The 22704-nt window shown below is 48.0% G+C and overlaps 1 protein-coding gene across 2 annotated transcripts in view; it reads left to right on the top strand.

Annotated features, from left to right (window-relative positions):
• Positions 1–10364, top strand: part of FBXO15 (F-box protein 15) — a 47653-nt gene extending 37289 nt beyond the window's left edge. For both annotated transcript variants that reach the window (XM_054019771.1, XM_054019772.1), the window contains 2 exons: positions 5651–5775; positions 10040–10364. In XM_054019771.1, the coding sequence (XP_053875746.1) occupies positions 5651–5775; positions 10040–10309 (395 nt within the window). In that variant the 3' untranslated portion in view covers positions 10310–10364. The remainder of the gene's footprint in view (positions 1–5650; positions 5776–10039) is intronic.
• Positions 10365–22704: the final 12340 nt, after the last annotated feature.

Genomic DNA, 22704 nt, shown 5'->3' with positions numbered 1-22704 from the left:
GCATCAAATGATTCAACTGGTGTTAGTGAAAAGGTCAGAGAAATGTTCAGAGCTCTACAAAGTCCTGTAAATTACAAAAAAGAGCTGCTGAGTCCTTGGAATTTAAGTGCAGTGTCTGTAGCCAGAACTTCCCCCAGGAGGAGGGTAAAAGTTTGATATGTAAAAAGACATGCAGTAACCGAATACCACGATAAAGTATTTGGTTTACATTTTTCTTCAATTGTTGGCTGGACCTCACTGTTCCAGGTGATGGGTGAAGTATTCCTTATGCAGCATTCTAGTGCAAAGATGCATTTATAGCCTCCAGGGTAGTGTAAAGCTTAATTTTTCTCATGCATGCATGCACACTTAAGGAGTATTTAAAGCATGAGATCTCCTTTTATCAGTTCTAGCTTAGAGAGTAGAGAATTAGTTCCAAGAGGAAATGTATTACATGCAGAATAGCTTCCCCAAGTGGTCCATCAAGGATGTGGGGATTCCTTTTATTAATATCCTGTAATAACTGTGGTGTCCTGGATGTTCGTTCTTTATTGATGGCATGGTTCTGTCAGTTGCTTTATTTTATTTCCATTAAAATGTGATTGATCCTGAGTGGGTTATGAGAGTAGAAGTAGTCATTCCATTATAGAGTCTGACTTGTGGATAAGTGAATATCATTCCTTTGGGGAAAATGCTTATTAACCAATTTTGTCTTTTAAAGTCCCATTTGCAAAAGCTTAGCTTCAAATAGAAACTCTTAATGTTCTCTCTGTGCTAACGGTAGGTATTTATCCTGATCTAAACTCTGTTGTATTGGATTTATATTACCCAGGTTTGGAATTTGACCTCTTCAAATATCCATTAGCCTTTCAGATCTAGAGAAACTAAGTAAAATCCTTAAATAAGTTACCTTCAGCCTGGCTTAATGTATGATGTTTTTAAAAAGCAGCAAAATTGTTAACCATAAATGAAAACTTTTTCATAGTATAACACATCATAGAAATGTCACGGCAGGCTGCAAAAGGGAGAGCAGATACTCATAGGAATGGTGGGTAACACTGAAGTTAAACTCCCCACACTCAAGAAGCAAAAAAAAAAAAAAGAAAGCACACATCCCCCTTTATTGCATTCCAGTTCTCTGGCTCCCAGTCAGCACCTAGGTCCACTACAGTGAGAAGTTATTTAAAAAACTCTGCTCACATATACCAAATGTTCTTCTGACCCCGAAGGGTCAGCCACATTACTAGGTCAGTATAGGTTTGGACCTTACCCAAAATACCACGCTGTCAGCCAATCCTTTAGCATCTAAAACTAAAGGTTTATTAAAAAGAAAGAACAAGAAGAGAGATGTTAAATGATAAAACAGTCACATACATACAAAGACTTCAGGTTCCGAGGAGTATTGGTGAGGTTGCTGGCTTGAAAGTCCCTCTGGAATACATCCACAGCTTGGATGGGTCATTCAGTCCTTTGTTCAGAGCTTCAGCTTGTAGCAAAAGTTCCTCCAAAGGTAAGAAGTAGGACTGAAGACAAAATGGAGAAGATGCAGCTGCCTTTTGTAGTCTTTTGCCATGTGGCCTGTGCTTCCTTTTGTTTCAAACACAAATGGACCCGCACATGGCTTGAAATCCTGAGTTCTGTCCATAGGCATGCCCCTGCATGCCTTGTTGAGTCATAAGGTGTATCTGCCTTCTCTCAATGAGTCAGTTGTATAGCTGATGTTCCTTAATGGGCCATCAAGCAGGCTAGGTAGTGCTGATGCCAAACTATCTGTGAGTGCCACCCAGAAGCATAGCACAAGTTTGCAATACAGACATACATACATACATATCTATAACTCATAATACAAAGGTGATACAAACACATAAATGAGATTATCATATCTGGCAAATGATAACATTTTTTGCAGATACCTTACACGATATATCTGGCATAACTCATTACAATTTTACAATATTCATATTCATAATATTCTCAAGTGTCCCCCAGATTCCATGAGGCATCACATTATAGACCAAAATTTTCAAATGGTGCCTAAAGGTAAGCAGTTTAATTTTGTATTATTGCACATAGCTTTAGGCACCAAAGTTTAAAAATTTTGGCCATTGTACATAAGGAATTGGTATTTTATTTTGTTCTATAGTAGAATTGGAGTATAATTTGTTAAAAATTGTATGTAATAATACTTGGTCTATTTAATTTAAACTGTTTTCAATTAAGGTTCGCAAAGCACTTTACAAGCATTTGTAAATGGGGGGAGAGAACTTCCCCTCTCTGTCTCTCACTGCTCTATTTCTGCATACCATATGCTTCTCACTGAGGATTTTGTTGGCATAAAGTTTTAGATGTGAGCCAGTACAAATGTGAATTTTGGTAGCTTGCCAGACAGTCATACAGTACATTAAATCAGTTTGTTTTCAACTTTGTTGGGATATGGGTGGATGGAGAGAAACGCACTGTTTAAAAACAAATTTAACAATTTTATTAAAGCTAATGTTAAAAAATTATATAATACATAGGTTGAGAAAAGCGTATGTACATCTGGATATAGTGCTTAGATTATCCACAAAAACAAAGTTTGTTTTTAAAAGTCATATGATACACATAGTACATAATCAACAAAAACCCAAATTTAGGTGAATAGATTTAAGAATACAGTTTAGATATTAGCATCCAAGTATTCAGACACATCATTCATGAAAAGTTGTACAAAGATTTAGTTGTGGAAAGCAAAATATATCAATGAGTGAAGATTGTCCCTCAGTAATTGAGCATTTAGGATAGGTTGTCCATCTAGAAAATACAATCCATGAAGAAAGTATTTCAATTACTTTCCTGACTGCACTTCTCACTGGCACTCCAGCTCATCCCTCCTGGTTTTGCCGATGTCCGGTGATGTGCTCTATGTAGATGTCCCTCGACTACCTGATGACGTCCAACACCATGAGTTGTCATATCAGCCGAGCGTAGCACTGAATGATTCCACATTCCCGCAACACTTACTCGTTACTGGGGTCCCATGCGCCCAGGGCTCTGATGATCTGAACTTGTAACCCTAGCTCTCAAGGTTTCAGCCAGAGGGGTGTATTTCTTCACCTTTTGAACTCGGGCATCCTGGAAGGCCGGGGTCCTGTTCTCGAAGGGCACTGTGACGTCCATCATGATGATCTTCTTCCGGTCCTTGTTGGTGATGATGATGTCCGGTCGCAGTTGGCTGTCGGTTCCGGGGATGGTGGAGTTCACGGCAATCTTCCCTATGGGTGGTGGGATGACACTGGCCAGGCGATCTTGGATGGCATTGTGTCGCAGCTGCCAGGCTCTGGAATGAGGTTTGCAGATACACAAGACGTGGGGTAGTGTCTTGTTGGCGTAGCCGCACGTCCTACATTGTAGGTTCCCGTAGCAGACAGCTCCGTTCAGCGGAATGCAGTTGATCCGGCCCCTCTGGATGAACCTCCAGTCAGCAAATCGGGTGAAACTGCCCACAGGGAGGAAGTGGTTGCTGGCATCCCACTTGCAGGTCACCTCAAGCGCCTTGCCCTTGTTTGGCTTGCGCTTCAGGTTTTCCACATACTGGCAGCGGATGGCATCATTCAGGGTTCTCTCCAGCATGGTTCTAGCTTTCAGAGTGAGGATTGTGTGGTCCGTGTTCTTCACCTGTGGCACCAGGACTCTGAGCTCCTGGGTACTATAGCAGATCCTTTCCCATCTGTGAAATCTTTGGTTGTCACTATACTGTGCACCACAGCCATTTGGAACTGCACTGTGACATTGAGGATAGAAGTCAGGAATGCTTGGAACAGTTTTTATAGTGGGGGTGCTGAGAGCCATTGAACCAAATTGTAAACCCTGTATATAATGGAAACTACTTCAAGCTAGGGGGTGCGGCGGTACCCTCAGCACCCCTAATTCCAGCACCTATGAGAGAAGTCAAATAATTTTGCTCCTAAACCTAAAGCAGACCCCTACCACCTGTGCTCATGCAAAATCTCTATTACTCTCAGCATAGGGCCCATGCCAAAGTCAAGCAGTTCTTTTCGTGTCCAGTAAAGAGTAGTGGTACACAGATGTGCTAGCCATTTCATTATTTTGCGGGTGAATTCCGCTACTACACCCAAACCATAGTGAGATTTTCCTTGCACTTCTGGCATTTGGGTAACATATTGTATATATAGTTCCACAGTTTGCTAAACTATTGGTGGAAATACTGTGAGTTAGATTCAGGCATTCGTTTCCTGGGCTTCTGTCGGCTTAACTCTAGGTGCCAGGTGAAGAGTCCACCGGGGAGGTTTCAGCCCAGAAAATATTTGACCACCCTTGCCTCTGTTTTGTGTGTGTGTATTGGGGGGGGGGAAATAGAAGTGTGGGCGTGGGTTTTGCAGGTAAGTATCGGAGCCCCAAAAAGTGTTCAGCTAGGTTATAGAGATGATATGGCTAGGATGGCTGCACTGCCTCAGCACTTCCCCGCTGTGTTTGTGGAAGGTGGTGTCCTGTGGAGACACTGGGGGAATTTAAACCTGTTCCCACTTTCCCTTCACTAGCAACAACCTTCAGGGAGATAGCCATACTATAAACACCTACCCTCCTGGTGTAGTGGAGCCAGGCCCATGCAGGGAGGATAATTTACACCACTTTTTTTGCCAGCACGAGTGACTCCAACCCTGTATTCGTAAGTAATTGAAATCATCTATGGAGGGCTAGACCTGATGTTTCCTTTTCCTTCATCAGTATGGTAAAGAACTCCAATGACACTCCCTCCTCCCTTCTTGCTCATGGTGATTTATCAGCCTTAGTATCTCTTCTTCAAGGGGACCTAGTTTTATGGTGTGTGTCCTATGAAGAAGTTCACTTATCTCATGAAGTGATAGTTTGTCCTTGTAAGATATCTATGAATTATTAAGATAAACACCATAATATAATCAGGCCTCAGAATTCGCCACTGAATATTCCATGTCCATTAGAAAGGAAACTTACCATTTGGGGGAAAAATACCCAGGAATTCTTTCCCTCTTAGCAAAAAGACGTACCAGAGCCAATATAAAGGCTATATTTAATTGTAAGTAATCAAAACAATATGTTTTAATGGTTGTACTAACCAATGAAAATGAATCTTTCTTTGGGGGAAAAACAGGACAAGCAAGAAACATAAATCTTTTATTTAAATCAAGGTTTTCCACTTGCTGATATAAATAAATGCACCCTGGAATCGATATTGGTGCAGCATGATACCATCCATCAGACAAAGTGGACAAAAGAGTGATAATGAAGCACCACTTGTCTTCTCCTTCTCTGATATTAAGCCTGATGTTTTTGTTATATTCAAAGGGATTGAAACATTTAATTTGGGACTCTTTATTTGCATTCTTTTTAACTCTACTTGGTTGGCCTCAGATTTTTGTATTTGAATAAAATGAAAATCCCAACTCCACCCCATCTTTTGTCACCTCAGAAAATAAACTAATCCTTTGCATTTTTGAGACATGCTGGCTTGAATTTTTCAGCTGGTTGGGTATGAAGAATTATTGGCTCTTGAGGAAAGTATCCTATTAATGTGCAGGAGGTGAATAGAGGGTTTAGAGAAAGGAAATGTAGAGGTAAGAACATTCCCTGAGTGGCTGACCTAGTTTGATTTGTTGTGTTGTAACTATGCATGTATTGTTACTCCTTTCAGATTACATTCGAAATGGATACTTGAGGCTTACAGTTATAAGTTTAAAAAATAATTCACAACATTTGCCTCTTGCTGGGAAAATTGGCTTCTTCTGGAGAACTGATGTGTTTGAAGGCAATGTACAGGTAAATCACTAATATTTTGTTTCTGAAAATACTTATTTAAAAAAAGAGAGTGACATATGCATGCTAAATATGTTACAAAGTTGTTTTGGGTAGTTTAACTTGTAAAAATTTCATAAAATCCAGATGTTAGGGAGGTTGTGAAGCTAATGCTGTTCTTGAGAAATGCCTGCCTAGGACTCTGTTGTATTAAATTCCTAAAAGAGAGCTGTCCAAAAACTACAAACATGCATATTTTTAATAAGGAGATTGAAGTAACATACTGCAACAGTGTTTAAAAATACAGTTTTAACATACTTAACTTTTGTAGATTGGAAACCTTTAAATGAGTACACATTTGAAGTAATCTGTGTACCAGTCTTTCAAACAGTCCTAAAAATGAATATATACTAAAGAGTTTATGCTTGAATTTGACATTTTGATAATATTATTTTGACATAAACAAATACAATTAATAGGAGTTGCGATTTTGCAGTTAGGCAGGCTGAGCAGAAAGATGTACTGTATGATGAGAGAATTAATATTTGGTTTCTACATGTTAAACTACCTGCATTGTGCTTTACAGTGTTAATCAGTTGTGTAAACTGTGCAACAGTGAGTGTAAAATTCAGCTTAATTTTTAGTGATTTACTGCAGCTGCTGTTGGCAATACCTGCTACAGTTAAGATTGAATTATAACTTCCATTGAGTCCTCACTCTTCAATTGTTTATAACATTCTCAAATTCCTTTCTGACTGAAATTTCTTATGCTTGGTCTTTGCCCAGACGTAGGGTTGCCAACTTTCTAACTGCACAAAACCAAACACCCTTGTCCCGCCCTCTTCCTTGTCCCATACCCAAGGCCATGCCCCTTCTCTGAGGCCCCCCTCCCACCACCACCACCGCCACTCACTCCAGCCGCCCTCCCTATGTCGATCGCTCTCCCCCACCCTCACTCATTTTCACTGGGCTGGGGCAGGGGGTTGGGGTGCGGGCTCCCAGGTGGGGCCAGAAATGAGGGGTTCAGGATGTGGGAGGGGGCTCCAGGCTGGGGCAGGAGGTTGGGGTATGAGAGGGGGTGATTACTCCGGCTGGGGGTGCAGACTCTGGGGTGGAGCTGGGGATGATGGGTTTGGAGTGTAGGAGTGGGCTCAGAGCTGGGGCAGGGGCGGGGATGCAGGCTCCGGCTGGGGGTGTGGACTCTGGGGCGGGACCAATGATGAGGAGTTGAGGGTGCAGGAGGGGGCTCTGGGCTGGAACTGAGGGGTTTGGAGTGTGGGAGGGGGCTCAGGGCTGGGGTAGGGGGTTGGGGTGCAGGCTCCGGCTGGGCAGCCCTTATCTCCGGTGGCTCCCAGTCAGCAGCGCAGCAGGGCTAAGGCAGGCTCCCTGCCTGCCCAGGCTCCATGCTGTTCCTGGAAGTGGCCGGCATGTCTGGCTCCTAGGAGGAGAGGCCAGAGGGCTGCGTGCTGCCCAGGCCCGCAGGCGCCGCCCTTGCAGCTCCCAGTGGCCACGGTTCCCAGCCAATGTGAGCTTCAGAGCCGGTGCTCGAGGTGAGGGCAGCACATGGAGCTTCTCTGGCATCTCTTCCACCTGTGGGGGCAGGGACATGCCACCCGCTTTTGGGAGCTGCGCGGAGCTAGGGCAGGCAGAGAGTCTGCCTTAGCCCTGCTGCTCCACCGACCGGACTTTTAACAGCTTGGTCAGTGGTGCTATCCAGAGCTGCCGGGGTCCCTTTTTGACTGGACATTCTGGTCGAAAACTGGATGCCTGGCAACCCTAAAGAGAGGTGAGATTTCTTCTAGTACAGGGGTAGGCAACCTATGGCATGTGTGCCGAAGGCGGCACGCAAGCTGATTTTCAGTGGCACTCACACTGCCCGGGTCTTGGCCACTGGTCCAGGGGGCTCTGCATTTTAATTTAATTTTAAATGAAGCTTCTTAAGGTTTTTAAAATGTTTATTCACTTTACATACAACAATAGTTTAGTTATATATTATAGACTTATAGAAAGAGACCTTTTAAAAACATTAAAATGTATTACTGGCACGTGAAATCTTAAATCAGAGTGAATAAATGAAGACTCGGCACAGCACTTCTGAAAGGCTGCCGACCCCTGTTCTAGTATCTGCAAGATCAGCTGAGCTTTTTTTTAAGTTTTGTATATATGAAAAATACACTTTTCCCATTTGTATCAATCAATCAGAAACGTTGTGGTTAGAAAACTGAAAATAGCTGAATCTAGAAATAGCCATATTTGAAAGTTCGAGAGCTATGATTATTTTAAGTCAGAAATGTTATGCAGAGTAGATTACTTTTAAACTTCTTTGAGGCTTTTTAAAAGTTTGTGTTGGCTCTTGAGTTTATACCCTGTTTATGTAGAATTCCTGAGCATGTGTATAAGTCCCATTAACTTCATGAAATTATTCATGTGCTTAAGGTCAATGGGACGTAAGCACATGCTTACGTGATTTACTGAATCAGGGCAAAAAGGTCTTGATGGAAGATGATCTTAGGAGGTCTTGCTTAAAAAAGTACTGGGTTCAGGAAGTGTCAAGCTAAAGACCATAAAACTATGGAACTTGCACCTAACTGGCACTCTGTTATCCTTTCTTTTTTAAAAAATGTATTTCATGCAAACAATTACACTGGTCTACAATTTTTGAGAAGTTGTCTGCTTCAGAGATAAAATGTGCTATTTATTATGTATTTTGATGTGCTGAATTCAAATATGACAAAACAACTGATTGGCTACTGTTTCTAAGATATTTAAGTTTTTACATTTTATGTCTATGTATATTGTGTAGATAGTAGAGTTTTAATCATAAATTGTAAACCAAGGTCTTTTCATGTGTTTATGGTTGCTTTACATGATAATATTTCACCTGTCCTGTTTATGTAACACTTTGAAAATCAGCAAAAGGGTTATATAAATAAAATTTATTATGAAACAAAAGGCAAAAAACTATTCTGTACATAGTTTAGTCCTATATATCAGTAAAATAGTACATCCTAAGTCTGGACTAATTTGAAGGTAGTATTAATCTCTTTGCATCTAAATGTAACATCACTGTAACTGAACTACAAAATCAGTAATGAAAGACAAGGATTTTGTCACTAAGAGAGGTTAAAAATCAAGGGCATAAGAAAGGAAAATTTGCTGACTTCCCTCATGACATCTTGCATGTGAAATGTTGCGCTGACTTGATTATACTATGAATAAACAAGTGTGAACCAGATATTTCTCTTATATTTTGAAAAATCACCTTTTTAATTGCTTTGTTTTTTACTTTGTACGTTTGGCTGAGAAACATCAGATAGTTTGTCTACACAATATAATTAATATGGTGTGACCCATAAAAGTGAAAATGTATATCCTCGTTCAGAGTCCAGGAGTAGTTTTAACAATTCTGAACTCATTGCCGATTGGCAGTGACACATCACCTGCTATGTATGTCTGCTAAGTATTTGTATACCTGAAGAATGATAATGTACAAGCCTGTAAATACTTCTTGCATCAAAACACCCAAGAATTCCATATGTTGACTGATGTACACCTTGATATTTTATAGTCTTGTGTAATATTTTTATACATTGTTTTAAAGAATCCTTTTTAAGTATTTTATTTAATTTTAGTATATCATTTAAAAGGAAGATTAAAATATCGTATTTGTCCCTTTGGGAATCAAAGACCACTACAGCCTCTGCCCATTCCTAGAAGGTTAAGCAGAGGGATGTCTTGCAGTATTTTTAGTTTAAAGGCTGATCTCTGTTTTGTGCTCTACAGTCATGGAACTCTTTGCGCCTGTTTTGGGATATTGCCTGGTCCATGGAAGTCCTGGGCCAAAGATTAAACTCCACATGTTTGCTCATAATGGTGGACATCTTACTATTTTAACTAATAGCACACTAATTGTGATTATTTATAGATATAGTTTTAAATATTTTAAAAAAATGTTTAAAACATTGCTTATGGTATTAGCTGGTATCACCATGTGCTTGGTGGGAGGCTACCAATGGCATGCGTAGACTATAATCCTATTGTTTGGAAACCTTTTCAGTTAAATAGTTTGCAGACCTTTTACAGTGGCCATTGAAGTGCTGTGAATTTTACTTTGACTATATACCTATGTGCCAAATCTTGCAGTCTGTACAGCCCTAAATCAGGGAGAATTCCCCCTAACATCAGTGGTAATTCTGCCTAACTGTGCAAGGACTATGAGATGTAGCCCTATGGTAATTATGATATATGTTGCACATAGAAAGATAATGTTTTTTCCTTATGTTTTTAGAACTGTTACGTGATGGATGTGACCCTCTTGGATGAAACCGAAAAACCCTTCTGGTGTTTCAGTGCCCCAGTCTACATGAAACTTTCTTCCAAGGCATCCTGCCTTTATGACTATATGGGCCACAACTATGACTTAAACTATGTGGATTCAGAGGGTAAAGTCCACATTGAGCTGCTTTGGATAGAAGAAACCAAGGAATACTATATAGTCAATCTGGTTCTTTATCTAAGCATTGAAAAAGTTAACCACTGGTTTGGAACAAAATACTGATTCTAATAATTTGAGCAGTTACTTTCCCTGCTGGTATTTAGTTGATTTTTGGGGGGGGGGGAGGGGCGGGGATTAAGGTTGAAATGAACCCCACAATCCAGGTGCTACAAGTTGTTTTGTGCTTTATTTACTGAAAACTAGGAAGTGTAGTCACTTATTTATTTTTATTATTGTTTTCACTTTTATTATTGGGGAGAGAAGTTTAAACATAAAAAGTAATAGCTTTCCTGTGAAACACCATGATGTGTGCTAGTCTCTGTTGCAAGTACTGGGCATGATAAGGGTGAAAAGATCAGTGTCACTCAATACAATCTTATCTGGCATAGTCAGATATGTAATGCTGCTTCTGAAACAGCTATTGTAAATATGACTGTGTTCTCTCTCCATATTTGTATGTTCTATACTGTTTCTAAGAACTTAAAAACCACCTTGAAAAACTCAACTCCGTGAAGTCTGAAGTAACAAAACAGTGCCAGAGTGTTGTTGAATGAGCCTCTAGATAATTGTCCTTTAGATAATGATGAGAAACTATTGCTAAATGACCAAACTTATGCAGTGGAGGTATTTTTAATCATAATTTATCATTTAAAATTCACTGTGGTAGGCACTTTAAGAATTTAGATTGAAAGGCACAAGGATGACCAATGTGGGGAAGAAGGCTTTTGCCAAGGGAAAGACTTCTATAGACCCTTTTCTTAAAAGTTGACTGTTAAAGTTGCTGTTGGGTCAGAGGGAAAAATGCAGTTGTTTTAATTTGGTTGCATGTATTGTGGTCCATGTCTGAAAACACTGAAGCCTTTAGTTAGGAACTGAAAGTGATATGTTGGCCCCTAATAAGGGGTCTGATTTTTTTTCCCCAGAGGAGCTGAGCGTCATCAGCTCCTATTGACATAGTTAAGATTCAGTTACTTAAGTAGAAATGATGGATACCTAAAATATGACTTTTAGTATCTATCTGTAGGCACTTGTTTGAAAATTGTGTTTTATATGTTTCAGGCTACTTGGTTGTACCTTTTGGAGTCCAATCCTGTATGCTTTACTTGAAATCCGTTGGGAGTTTTGCCTGAGGGAGATGTGGCACTGGCACAACTGTGTCTTTTTAGTAATGTAGTTAACGTTCATGTGTAGTTTGTTACAAATAGATACATTTTGCGTTGTTTCCAAGTGCTTCCTATTACAGATAAGGTTGTCCGACCATAATTACTTATTTGTTGTCTTCTGTGACTTGTTTTTAAATGTGGCAAATTGTGATTTGCTTTAATATGTGTTTTTGTCTCCTGTCTCTATATTAACTTGCATATATGAGCCAAATATTTAAACAATCGCTGAGTTTAAGTATTTGTCCTTTGTACTACAGATATAGTGATTCTTTTTGTTAATTTAATTTTTAAACTTGTTTACTGTTTTCTTTGAATTCAAAGGTACTAAGTAAAGAAAATAGAAAAGCTGGTCTGGTTCAGCAATATGTTTACAGTTTGACGTCTGTGTAACCTCGCCTAATCAAGAAACAAAATGTCTGCACATTTTTAGTGACCAGTAAACATTATTTCTGCTTCTCTGCTTCAGACCCTGCCACATCCTTATTCTCCTTCCCCCTCCCCATCCCACTCCCCTGCAATTGCCCTTCCTGGCTATTTTATAATGATGGGCAGGGGCATGCGCAAGGGGTGCAAGCAGGAGTATGGGACTCCCCAATAATCATCTCTGCCACCGTCCGTAGCTTCTGCCCCGGCCGCCGCCCTGGGATTCCCTCCCCCAAACCCCTCCAGGGTGGGAGTCAGTCTGAGCTCCGCTGAAGAGATGTGCCTGGGAAAGGCACTCCAGCTAATGCTCCCGCTGAGCCCCACTAGATGGCGCCCAGAGCAGGGAAGCTGGGCTGGCAGCAGAGTTCTGTGAGAGGGGGCTGGGAAGCCTGCTGAGCTCTGACCCTTCCTCGCCCGCAGCCTCCAGTAAGTATTTGGAGACAATGAGGGGGAGGGAAGAGGCAGTGGGGCACCGGGGGATAGGTGGGGAACCTGGGGAGGCAGCAGGAGCCGGGGGGTAGGGGAAACAGCAGGGCCTGGAGGCATTGAGTGAGGGGCTAGTGTTTAAAGTGCCCACCCCAAAAGTAGTCACATTTAAATCCCTGCGCACGCCCTTGAAGATGAGGAGCCTTCTCTCTCCCCCACACCACACCACTCCCGCCACCCGATAAATATTGTATGTTGAAATGGGTACATCTTCACAAAACATTTCAGCTTTGATGAAACTTCATTTCCTCGAAAAATGTTCCAATCTATCACCAATGGGTTGTCTGTCTGGCTAAACAGTCATTTACTTCTTCAGTACAAAGAAAAGTTTCTTTAAGGTACAGTATGAAATTGCACTGAAATATAAAAATTAAATTATATTGAAAGAAATGTTTAATTCTCTGTTTTAGTTTAAAAATAGAGCATTTGGCTCTATAGCATGAGGTATCTTTGAGAAGTGAGACTTTTCAGACTATCATGTACCACAAAATATATCTTATCACACAGTGGGCACCTGACCATAAGAAATCACAAATATGAGGGTCCAGCCAGGAATCTTTGTCATATTCTGAAGGCATTTTCTGCATGAATTGGGTTAGGAAAGGAAGTTCTCCTGATTAATCCAACTCTTTGCTGCTGAAAAACATGCTCTGCAGAAACTATCTGAAGCCTGCATCCCAAGCAAGGGGAAAAAATTCATAGGGAAGAGTTGCAGACCAAGCTGGATGAGCAAATCTCAAACTGGTGATTAAGAGAAAGCAGAAAGCATTCCAGGAATGGAAGATGGGATGGATCAGCAAAGAAAGCTACTTCTTGGAGGTCAGAAAGTATAGGGATAAAGCGAGAGCTGCCAAAAACCAAGCAGAGTTGGATCTTACAAAGGAAATTAAAACCAACAGCAAAAGGTTCTATAGCCATATAAATAAAAAGAAACCAAGGAAAGAAGAAGTGGGACCACTGAGGATGGGGTGGAGATTAAAGATAAACTAGGCATAGCCCAATGCCTAAACAAATACTTTGCTTCAGTTTTTAATAAGAGTAACAAAGAGGTTAGGGGTAGTGGCAGGGGGCAAAAACCTAACTGGCTTCAAGTTTGAGCATGATAAATGTATGGAGGGCATGAGACTGCTTACAATGGCATGTAGCTGATCTGCGACTGCTAGCAGCAAATATCACCAGCAAATATCCCAGTGATGGAACACTAGATGGGGAGGGCTCTGAGTTACAACAGAGAATTCTTTCCCAGGTGTCTGGCTGGTGGGTCTTGCCCACATGCTTAGGGTCTAACTGATCACCATATTGGGGGTTGGGAAGGAATTTCCCCCCAGGTCAGGTTGGCAGAGACCCTGGGCTTTTTTTTGCCGTTTTCTACAGCATGGGACACAGGTCACTTGCAGGTTTAAACTAGTGTAAATGGTGGGTTCTCTGTAACTTGAAGTCTTTAAATCATGATTTAAGGACTTCAGTTATTCAGCCAGAAGTTGTGGGTCTATTACAGGAGTGAGTGGGTGAGGTTCTGTGGCCAACAATGTGCAGAAGGTCAGACTAGATTATCATGATGGTCCCTTCTGGCCTTAAAGTCTTTGAGTCTATATAACTCTTGGAGGGAAAAAAAGCAAGTTTGCCAATAATAGGTTAAATGATCATTTCAAAGCATGAGTTTCATATCCTCATTGGTAGTGTTTTTGACTTAAAAAAACAAAACAGAAACCTTCATTTTTAGCAAACTGTGTGGTGTGAGAGGTGCTGGAGTAACAGACACTGAAGTGCTCTATGCACAGACAAGTGGTGCATGGGCAGCAGGAGCTCAAACTGCTTTACCAGTGTGTCTCATGTCTGACTTCGAAGGACTACCTTTAGTGGAGAAAGGATAGTTCAGCTTCCGTATCCTTTCAGCCTTTGGCCTCACTTCACTAGGGTGCAGATTAGGTCCGGTTGCATTGATAACTTTGTGATGTGAACACACTTGTCCTCTTAAGACCTGGTATGAAACCACCAAACTCATTTTACATTGGCCACTAAACAGCCAGTGGATGGTTACAATCTTCTACAAGTACTGACTTGAAATGAATTTGTTGTATTAATATTTTATATTTCCAGTGTAAAACACATGAGAACTTCTATTTAAATAAAAAGAACAGGAGTACTTGTGGAACCTTAGAGACTAACTAATTTATTAGAGCATAAGCTTTCGTGGACTACAGCCCACTTCTTCGGATGCATATGCATCCGAAGAAGAAGTGGGCTGTAGTCCATGAAAGCTTATGCTCTAATAAATTAGTTAGTCTCTAAGGTACCACAAGTACTCCTGTTCTTTTTGCGGATACAGACTAACACGGCTGCTACTCTGAAACCTGTCATTAATTTAAATGTCTTTTCAACTAAAAATGCTATGTTATGCAAAAGAAACAGTGTAACAAACACAATGTGACAGCATAATAAAAACTGGTCAAGAAAATATACTTGCTGTAGTTTCTAAAAACTGATAGAAATGTAATTATCTACCATTTTTTTATTAAGGGAGCCCATGGGGAAAGGGATAAAAAGTCTTTAATAGCCTTATCATTTATCAACTTGCACACACTGAAAGTGGATAACAGTTAAACTGGGAACAATTTTATTATAGGTTAACTCTCAGTAGCTACTTGGATTCTACAAATGTTGAATCCCAAAAGAAACTACTTTCCATTCCGATTATGTTCAGACCTCTTCCAGGGCATGAAAAATCCACTTACCCGCAGCAAAGTTGGGAACAGAATTAACCCTAAGCTAACTAGCTTTTAATTTTAAAAATAATGTTCCTAGCTGTTAGGGTTGTGAAGATGTTTGGAATAAAGTAAATCAATGCAGTCCTGCTGTCTTTTTGGGTCTTCAGACCAACAACTCCTGTGCATTTCTTACTACTTATGAACAGGGCCGTCCTTACGCATACGCAAAGTATGCAGCTGCGTAGGGCACCAGGAAATTTGGGGTACCAAATTTCCTGGTGCCCTACACAGCTGTGTGCTGCTCCAGCAGCCAGCCCAATCCCCTGGCCGGCTGAGCCGCCCAGGAAAGCTGCCCCTGCCCCTGCTCCGCCTCTTCCCGCCCCTGCTCCACTCCAGCCCCGCCCACACTCCACCCCATCCCCTGAGCAATATGGCGGGGGACACCAGCAGGGATTGGGCACGCCCTGCACCCACCAGGCAGTGGGAAGCGGAGCCACCCGGCCCCAGCCTGCTCCGCGCCGCCGGCTCCCAGTCGCGTCACCAGTGAGTGCAGCCGTTCCCCCCCTGCCTCCCCAGTCCGAAGGCTGGGAGCCAGGGGAGCAGAGCGGAGCGGGCTGGGGCAGGGTCACTCCACTTTCTGCCGCCCTGTGAGTGCACAGTTGGGCCTGCCCTGCACTCACTGGGCGGCAGGAAGTGGAGCGACCTGGCCCCAACCCACTCTGCTCTGCTGGCTTGTGCTGGGGGGAGTTCCCCCCCCCACCCGTGGTGGCCTGGGGCCAGCCCCCACCCCCTCCCGCGGAGGCTGCGTAGGGCACCAAAATGTCTAGGAATGGCCCTGCTTATGAGTTAGTAACATTATTAAATTAACACACTCTGGTCATTTCCATTTCTGCCTCTGCTATTCAGAAGCTTGTAGATAGCAGCAAAACTGACCAAGATCATCTTGATTTCACTCTGATGGTGGATAGGAAAGCTATAAACAGCACCAAGGGAGAGGAGAGCCTGAAGAAAAAAAGGAGGCTGGTATGACAGACCTCGCTGGTTTGCCTCTTCACATCAAAGAAAAGGACAAGTTGGGGATCTTGATTCTTAGCAGTATGAGACTGTACATATTGGGTTCCGGGAAGTGGGCGGGTGAAGCCTAAGGGGAGGACCCATGGGGCCTAAAACCCAAATGATTACGGGGGACAACTAATGTAAAAACAGGGACAGGAGTGCGGTCAAAGGGTCAAAAGAAGGGAACCAGACGGGGACACCGAGCAGAGGACCCCGGACAGCACCCACTGCTCCTCAAAGGTGTCAAGGGAGCCAGTGGACGCCACCCAGAGGAACTCTGCCCGGATACGTGAACGGACAGAGGATCGGACACAGGCCCCACAGTCACAGGAACCTCCATCGGCCAACCTCCTCTCCCTGGTTTTATAGACGGCCTGTTTAGCCAGGGCCAAGAGGAAGTTGACCAGGAGGTCCCGTGACTTCATGGGGCCACGGATAGGGAGTGCATAAATGAGAAGGTGAGGGGAAAAGTGTAACCAAAAACGCAACATAATGTCGGTGAGGAGCTGGTGTAGGGGCTGCAACCTGGCACACTGTAAGTAAACGTGGGCCAGGGTCTCCCTCACACCGCAGAAAGGACAGGTGTCCAGGACAGAGGTAAACCGCGCCAAGTACACGCCCGGGCTCACGGCCCCATGAAGGAGCCGCCAGCTGATATCCCCGGCGGGCCTTGGGACCAGGGTGGAATAGAGGCTGGCCCACCGGGGCTTCTCACCCTCGACAGGTGGCAGGAGATCCCGCCACTTCGTATCGGGGCGGGACACGAGGGTGAGGAAGTGAAGAGTATGGAGCACGAGCGTGTATAGATGTTTCCTTGGCGCGGTCAGGAAACGAACTGGCTGCAAGTCATGCAGCCGGCTCACTGAGAAGGGGCGGGGGCCCGATAAAAGGTCCGGAGGACCAGGGGTGGAGGAAGGGCAGGGCATGCCCTCGCACAGGACCTGGTCGAGGTAGACCCAAGCAGCGGGCGGCAAAGCGGCCCTCACCTCCTGAAGTACGCGCCGGGGAGTACAAGGTCTGGAGAGCCCCATGCGCAGAGCGAGCGTCAGGGGATCCAGCCAGACTCCCCGTTCGTAGTCCAGGAGGTCTCCGACTTTAGTGACGTCTGCCAGGACCAACCTCTGGTGCACCGCGGGTTACTCTGCCACCTGCACACGAAAGCTGGGGGTAGTGTAGCAGGGGCTCTGCGAGGAGATCTGCCCCCCCCGGTGGCCGCCACGGACCTGGTCGCTGAGAACAGTTTCCAGGTCCGGAGGAGGTCCTGGTAGAAGACCGGCAGCCCGGAGAGGTCTCGCGGAAGACCTCTCGGATCGTGATAAAAGAGCTGCCGGTCATATCGGAGCCCTCGGAAGCGGCGCAGGAAGATGTGCGCCAGTACTCTCCACGCTGGACTACCTGCACCATAAAGGAGCCTCTGCAGGGCCTGGAGACGGAAGACATGGACCTGAGTGCGGAGGCACTTCAGGCCCTGCCCTCCCTCCTCCAGGGGCAGATGGAGGACCCCCCACAGAGACCCAGTGCAGTCCTGGCCAAAAGAACTCCAGAATCACCCTCCGGAGGTCGGCCAGGAAGTCTGGGGCCGGGACCAGGGTGTTGAGACGGTACCAGAGCATGGACAGGACTAGTTGATTGAGTACTAGTGCCCTCCCGCGAAGGGAGAGGCACCGGAGTAGTCCTGTCCATTTCCGGAGCCGCTCCGTCACCCTGCCCTGTAAACCTTGCCAGTTCTCCGGCGGAGATGGATGCGTGGCAGAAAGGTAAACGCCGAGATAGAGCAGCGGACCCGCGCTCCACTGGATGGCCTGAAGCGCGGGTGGGAGGGAGCTCGCCTGCCACCCGGCCCCTACCACCAGGCCAGAGCTCTTGACCCAGTTGACCCGGGCAGAGGAGGCTGCCGAGTACACGGTCTGTCAAGCCTCCACCCGTGCCAAGTCGCCCGGGTCCTGGACCACGAGGAGCACATTGTCGGCGTACGCCGACAGGACCAGCCGCAGCTCCGGCTCCCGAAGCACCAACCCCGTCAACCTCCTGCGGAGGAGACAGAGGAAGGGCTCGATCGCCAGAGCATACAGCTGGCCCGAGAGGGGGCACCCCTGCTGCACTCCCCGCCCGAAGCTGACTGGCTCGGTCAGGGTCCAGTTGAGCCTGACCAGACACTCTGCGGAAGCATACAGCACCTGGAGAAAACCCACAAACTGAGGTCCGAAACCTAACGCTTGCAGAGTGCCCAGGAGATACCCGTGGTCCACCCTGTCGAACGCCTTCTCCTGATCCAGGGACAGGAGGGCGAACGACAGACCATCCCTACACCCAAGTTCCAAAAGATCCCGGACCAGGTAGAGGTTATCAAAGATGCTACGGCCCGGGACGGTGTAGGTCTGGTCTGGTTGGATCACGTCCTCCAGCACGGACCCCAGCTGCAGCGAGATGGCCTTGGCTACGATTTTGTAGTCCGTGCTGAGGAGCGAGACGGGACGCCAATTCCGTAAGTAGCGGAGGTCCCCCTTCTTCGGCAATAAGGCGAGCACACCTGCACGAAAGAGGGAGGACCCCGCTCTGCAAGGCCTCGGCCCAGACGGTGACTAGGTCTGGGCTGAGGACGTCCCAGAACACGTGGTAGAACTCCACGGTCAGCCCGTCTATGCCCGGAGATTTATTGGTGGGCATGCGGCAGAGGGCTTCCGAGAACTCGGCCAGAGAGAGAGGCAACTCTAGCCGGTCCTGGTCGCCCGCGCTGACCGTCGGGAGTCCATCCCAGAGCACTCTGCAAGCGGTAGGGTCGGTCAGATCCGGGGAGAAAAGGTGTGCGTAGAAGGCCCTGGCCCTCTCGCACATCTCCACCGGATCCGTGAGGCGGGTGCCGTCCTCCGCCAGGAGGCAGGTGACGTGCCTCTTGGCCCCCCTCCTTTTCTCCAGGGCGTAGAAGAAGCGGGAGCCGCGATCCATCTCCCGAAGGAGGCGGATGCGGGATCGGACAAAAGCACCCCGGGCCCGATGATCGTCGAGGGCCCGGAGCTCCTCCCGCTTCTCCCGGCACGCTCCGCAAAGGGATGGCTCCTCAGGGCTGGCGGCCAGACACCTCTCTAGCTCTAAGACCTCCCATTCCAACTGCTCTATTGCCGCATCCCTCTGTCGGCTGGCGCCCCGGGTGTAGTCGCGGCAGAAGAGCCAGGCGCGCACCTTTCCTAGGTCCCACCATCACCGCGCTGAGGGAAAGGCATGCCGCTGCCCTCGCCAGACCAGCCAGAACTCTCGGAAGGACGCCATGAAGCCCACATCCTCCAGCAAGCTATTGCTAAAGTGCCAATAGGCCGGCCCCGGCCTCTCCGCACAGAGAGAGGCCATCACGGTGATTAGATGGTGATCTGAAAAGGGGGCCGGCCGCACGTCGGAGGAGTGGGCCCGTGAAAGATGGAAGCGTGACAAGTAAATGCGGTCCAACCGGGAGTGGCACAACTGATGGGCTTCCACCCGGACATAGGTGAACATGGAGACATCGTCCGGGTGGTGGTCGTGCCAGACGTCCACCAGGGAGTGATGTTCCACAATCTCCCGGAGGACGTCCGCGGTGGCCGGGCACTGCTCGGTCCCCGAGCGGTCCCGCTCCTTGAGGGTAGCGTTGAAGTCCCCGCCCAGGACCAGGCACTCACGAGGATCCAAGGAGCCGAGGAAGGCGGATGCCTGCTGATAAAAAGGCAGCCGCTCCGGGCCCGATGTCGGGGCATAGACGTTGACAAGATTGACCACAAGCCCCTCCATGCAGACCCAGAGGTGCAGCAGGTGGCCCGGCACAACCTCGGCAACCCCCAGAACCTCGGGCCGTAGGTCGGGGGAGAACAGGGTAGCCACTCCAGCCGTACGAACTGTGAGATGGCTAAAATAGACCCTGTCCCCCCACTCCAGCCGCCAGCTGTCTTCGGCGGCTGGATCCGTGTGGGTCTCCTGCAGGAAAACCACAGAGTACCCCCCGCCCCCCGAAGGAAGGAGAGCACCTGGCACCTGCGGAGACCCACCCTACAGCCCCGGGTGTTCAATGTAGCAAAGGTGATAGGTGGCATGAGGAGGGCTGGGGGGGGATCCTCGCTGGCAGGGACGCTCACGGCCCCCATTGGGCCGCGCAGCAAACCGTGACCCACCCCGAAGGTGAGCAAGGAGTCACAGAAGCTGCGGACCCGCTGGTAAGCCACAGCACTCTGCTTCCCAGTCCTTTTACCCTCCCCCATGAGGGCCCTCGCAGCCCGGAGGATCTGGTGGAAATCCCCCCATCGCTGGAGAGCGAGTGGCACATTATTGTGGGAGCCACGGACATCTTCTAAAAACTCCCGCAGCTCTTCTCGCAGCGTATGGGGGGGTGGGGTCACTAGCTTCTGATCATCCCCCGTTGGGGCCCCTGGCATGGCCCCGTGGCCCACCGAGACGGGCAGGCAAGGGGTGGACCCTCGACGTGGCGCCCGATGGACCGGCGTCACATGGTCCGCCTCAGACCCCGGCTCAATGGGGGGCGGCGGCGGAGGGAGGATAGCAGCCCCTAGTGGGTCAGGACTGGGGAACACAAAGGCCGCTCCCTGGGGGTCATCCTCCGGGAAAGAGGAGAGATCCCCAGAGGCGGCAATAGCATCATGGGAGGTGGAGGGGATAGGAAGCGGGTCAGGAGTAAGGGCAGGGCCAGGGGCAGGAGTAGGGTCGGGAAGAGGGACAGAGGTGGGATCCTGGGCCCCAGCAGCTGGACTGCTGGAAGGTAGCTCCTCTTGGTCGGGCTCAGGGGTCTGAGGGTTAGGGAGGGGATCCCCAGTGATGCCGGGCTCAGGCTCTATGGCAGATGGAACAGCCATGGCAACAGGAGGTGAACAATTTTCAACGGGGCCCCCACCCGGGAAGGAACTCGGTTGCCCCATACCAATGAGGGATACCCCTGGTAACTCGGGTCCCGGCCGCGAGGCACCGGCTGTCACCTCAACAGGCTTGGCAGCCATCAGCGGGGTGGCACCCGCAGCCGGGCAGGTCAAAGAGTCCAGGGGTTCCTCTGAGGTAGGAGCAGCAGGTAGGGGAACAGAAGACGGAGAAGGGGGGGCTGGGGTGAGGTCGGCCAGATCGAGGCCCGCTGGCAGAGGGTCGTCCTCCCCCTGGTTGACCGGGGTCAGACCCAGGGCCTCGATCTCCTCATAGATAGAAGGGAGCTCACCTCCCACCACCCCAGGGTCTTCTCCGTTAGCATCCAAGGCGACACTTTCCTCGGGCATCGCAGGAGGTACAGGTGGCAAGGAGGCAGGAGGGGCTTCAATGGGGGCCTCCGCAAGGAGGGACCGCGGAGGACCAACGGTGGGATTCTCCGGTGCTGCCACACCTTCCCCAGCCAGCAACGGTTGGTGTAATGTACCCGCGGGCAAGGCGGAAGGCTCGGCAGCGGTGCCCCCCTTCCTAGTTTTTCGGGGGGCCTCCGCACCAGATGGCAGGAGCAGAGCTCGAGCCTTCCGCTTGCCCCGCTTTCCCTGTGCTAGGGTCCAGCCCTCCATGGCATTGTCTGCAGGCTGGGTGACAGGGATTGGGTCGGGGGGCAGAGATGATGGCTTGAGGACCAGAGGAGGTAACAATGGGGTAGCAGGAGGGGGGGGCGGATTCCCTCTGGGGAGGGCCCTCTCCTGTGCCCAGCAACACCCCCACCGCACCCTCCTCTACGGGCCCCGCCACAGTGCACGTAGCAGAGGCGGGGCTCTCCCGCTCGTCTGGGCATGGTGGGGGAGGTTCCCCTTGGGCCCGAGCGGGAGCAGTGGTGGTCCGAGAAGGAGGAGGGGCGGCTCCGGGTATCAGGCAACCAGGGGCGCTAGCAATGGTGGGGCTGGCACTCTGCCGGGGCTCGGGGGTCCCGGACGCTTCTCCGTGCCGGGCCAAGGGGCAGTCCCTCCGGACGTGCCCTATCACCCAGCAGAGGTAGCACCGGGCCTCCCCCATAGAATAGTGCACCCAGTAATGGGCCCCCTGATAGGGGACCAAGAAAGACCCCTCGAGCGCCTCTCCGCTACGCGCTGCTGGCCTCAGCTGGCTCTATATTAGAGGTTGGGAGCCAGGAGCTCAAGAGTCTCTCTCTCTCTCGGGAGAGAAGGGCCTGGCTGTAGGGAGCTAGACGTAGGGTACCTGTAGTGGAGCAGGGCTGGGGACAGGCTAAGGAGCTGGGGAGCTCCAGCCTGGAAAGCTCCAGGCTGCGGCCTAGCAGAAGGCCAAGGGGGCACTGCGGGTTGCAGAGGGCAGCCCAGGGCTAGGCCAAGGCAGCAGGTCCAAACCCAACCTTGCCGATGATGAGTGGCCTATACTGCAGTCTGTCCCAGGGCGTGGGGGCTAGTTGGTGACTGGCAGTGTCCTTATCCTGAGGTGAGGTGGGGTTAGTGGGTGGGGGTTCCCCTGGGAGGGGAGACCCAGCGTGTGTGGTTATTGCCAGGGGGCAGCACCCAGAGCAAGGGGCACCAGGGTCCTGGGAGGGACACCGGGACCAGTGCAGATGAAGGTGGATCACTGGCCTGCAGAGGGTGCTCTAGAGGCTGGTGAGCTAATTCCCTGGATGACCAGCAGGAGGTGCCACAGGGGTGAGTCCGACCTCCTACAGAGACAAACTCAACTTAAAGTTCAC

The sequence above is a fragment of the Malaclemys terrapin genome, chromosome 2 (assembly GCF_027887155.1).
Source record: "Malaclemys terrapin pileata isolate rMalTer1 chromosome 2, rMalTer1.hap1, whole genome shotgun sequence".
In the NCBI taxonomy this organism is placed as follows: Eukaryota; Metazoa; Chordata; order Testudines; family Emydidae; genus Malaclemys; species Malaclemys terrapin.
Note: the sequence above shows the minus strand (reverse complement) of the source record. Positions and strands in the feature narration are given on the sequence as shown.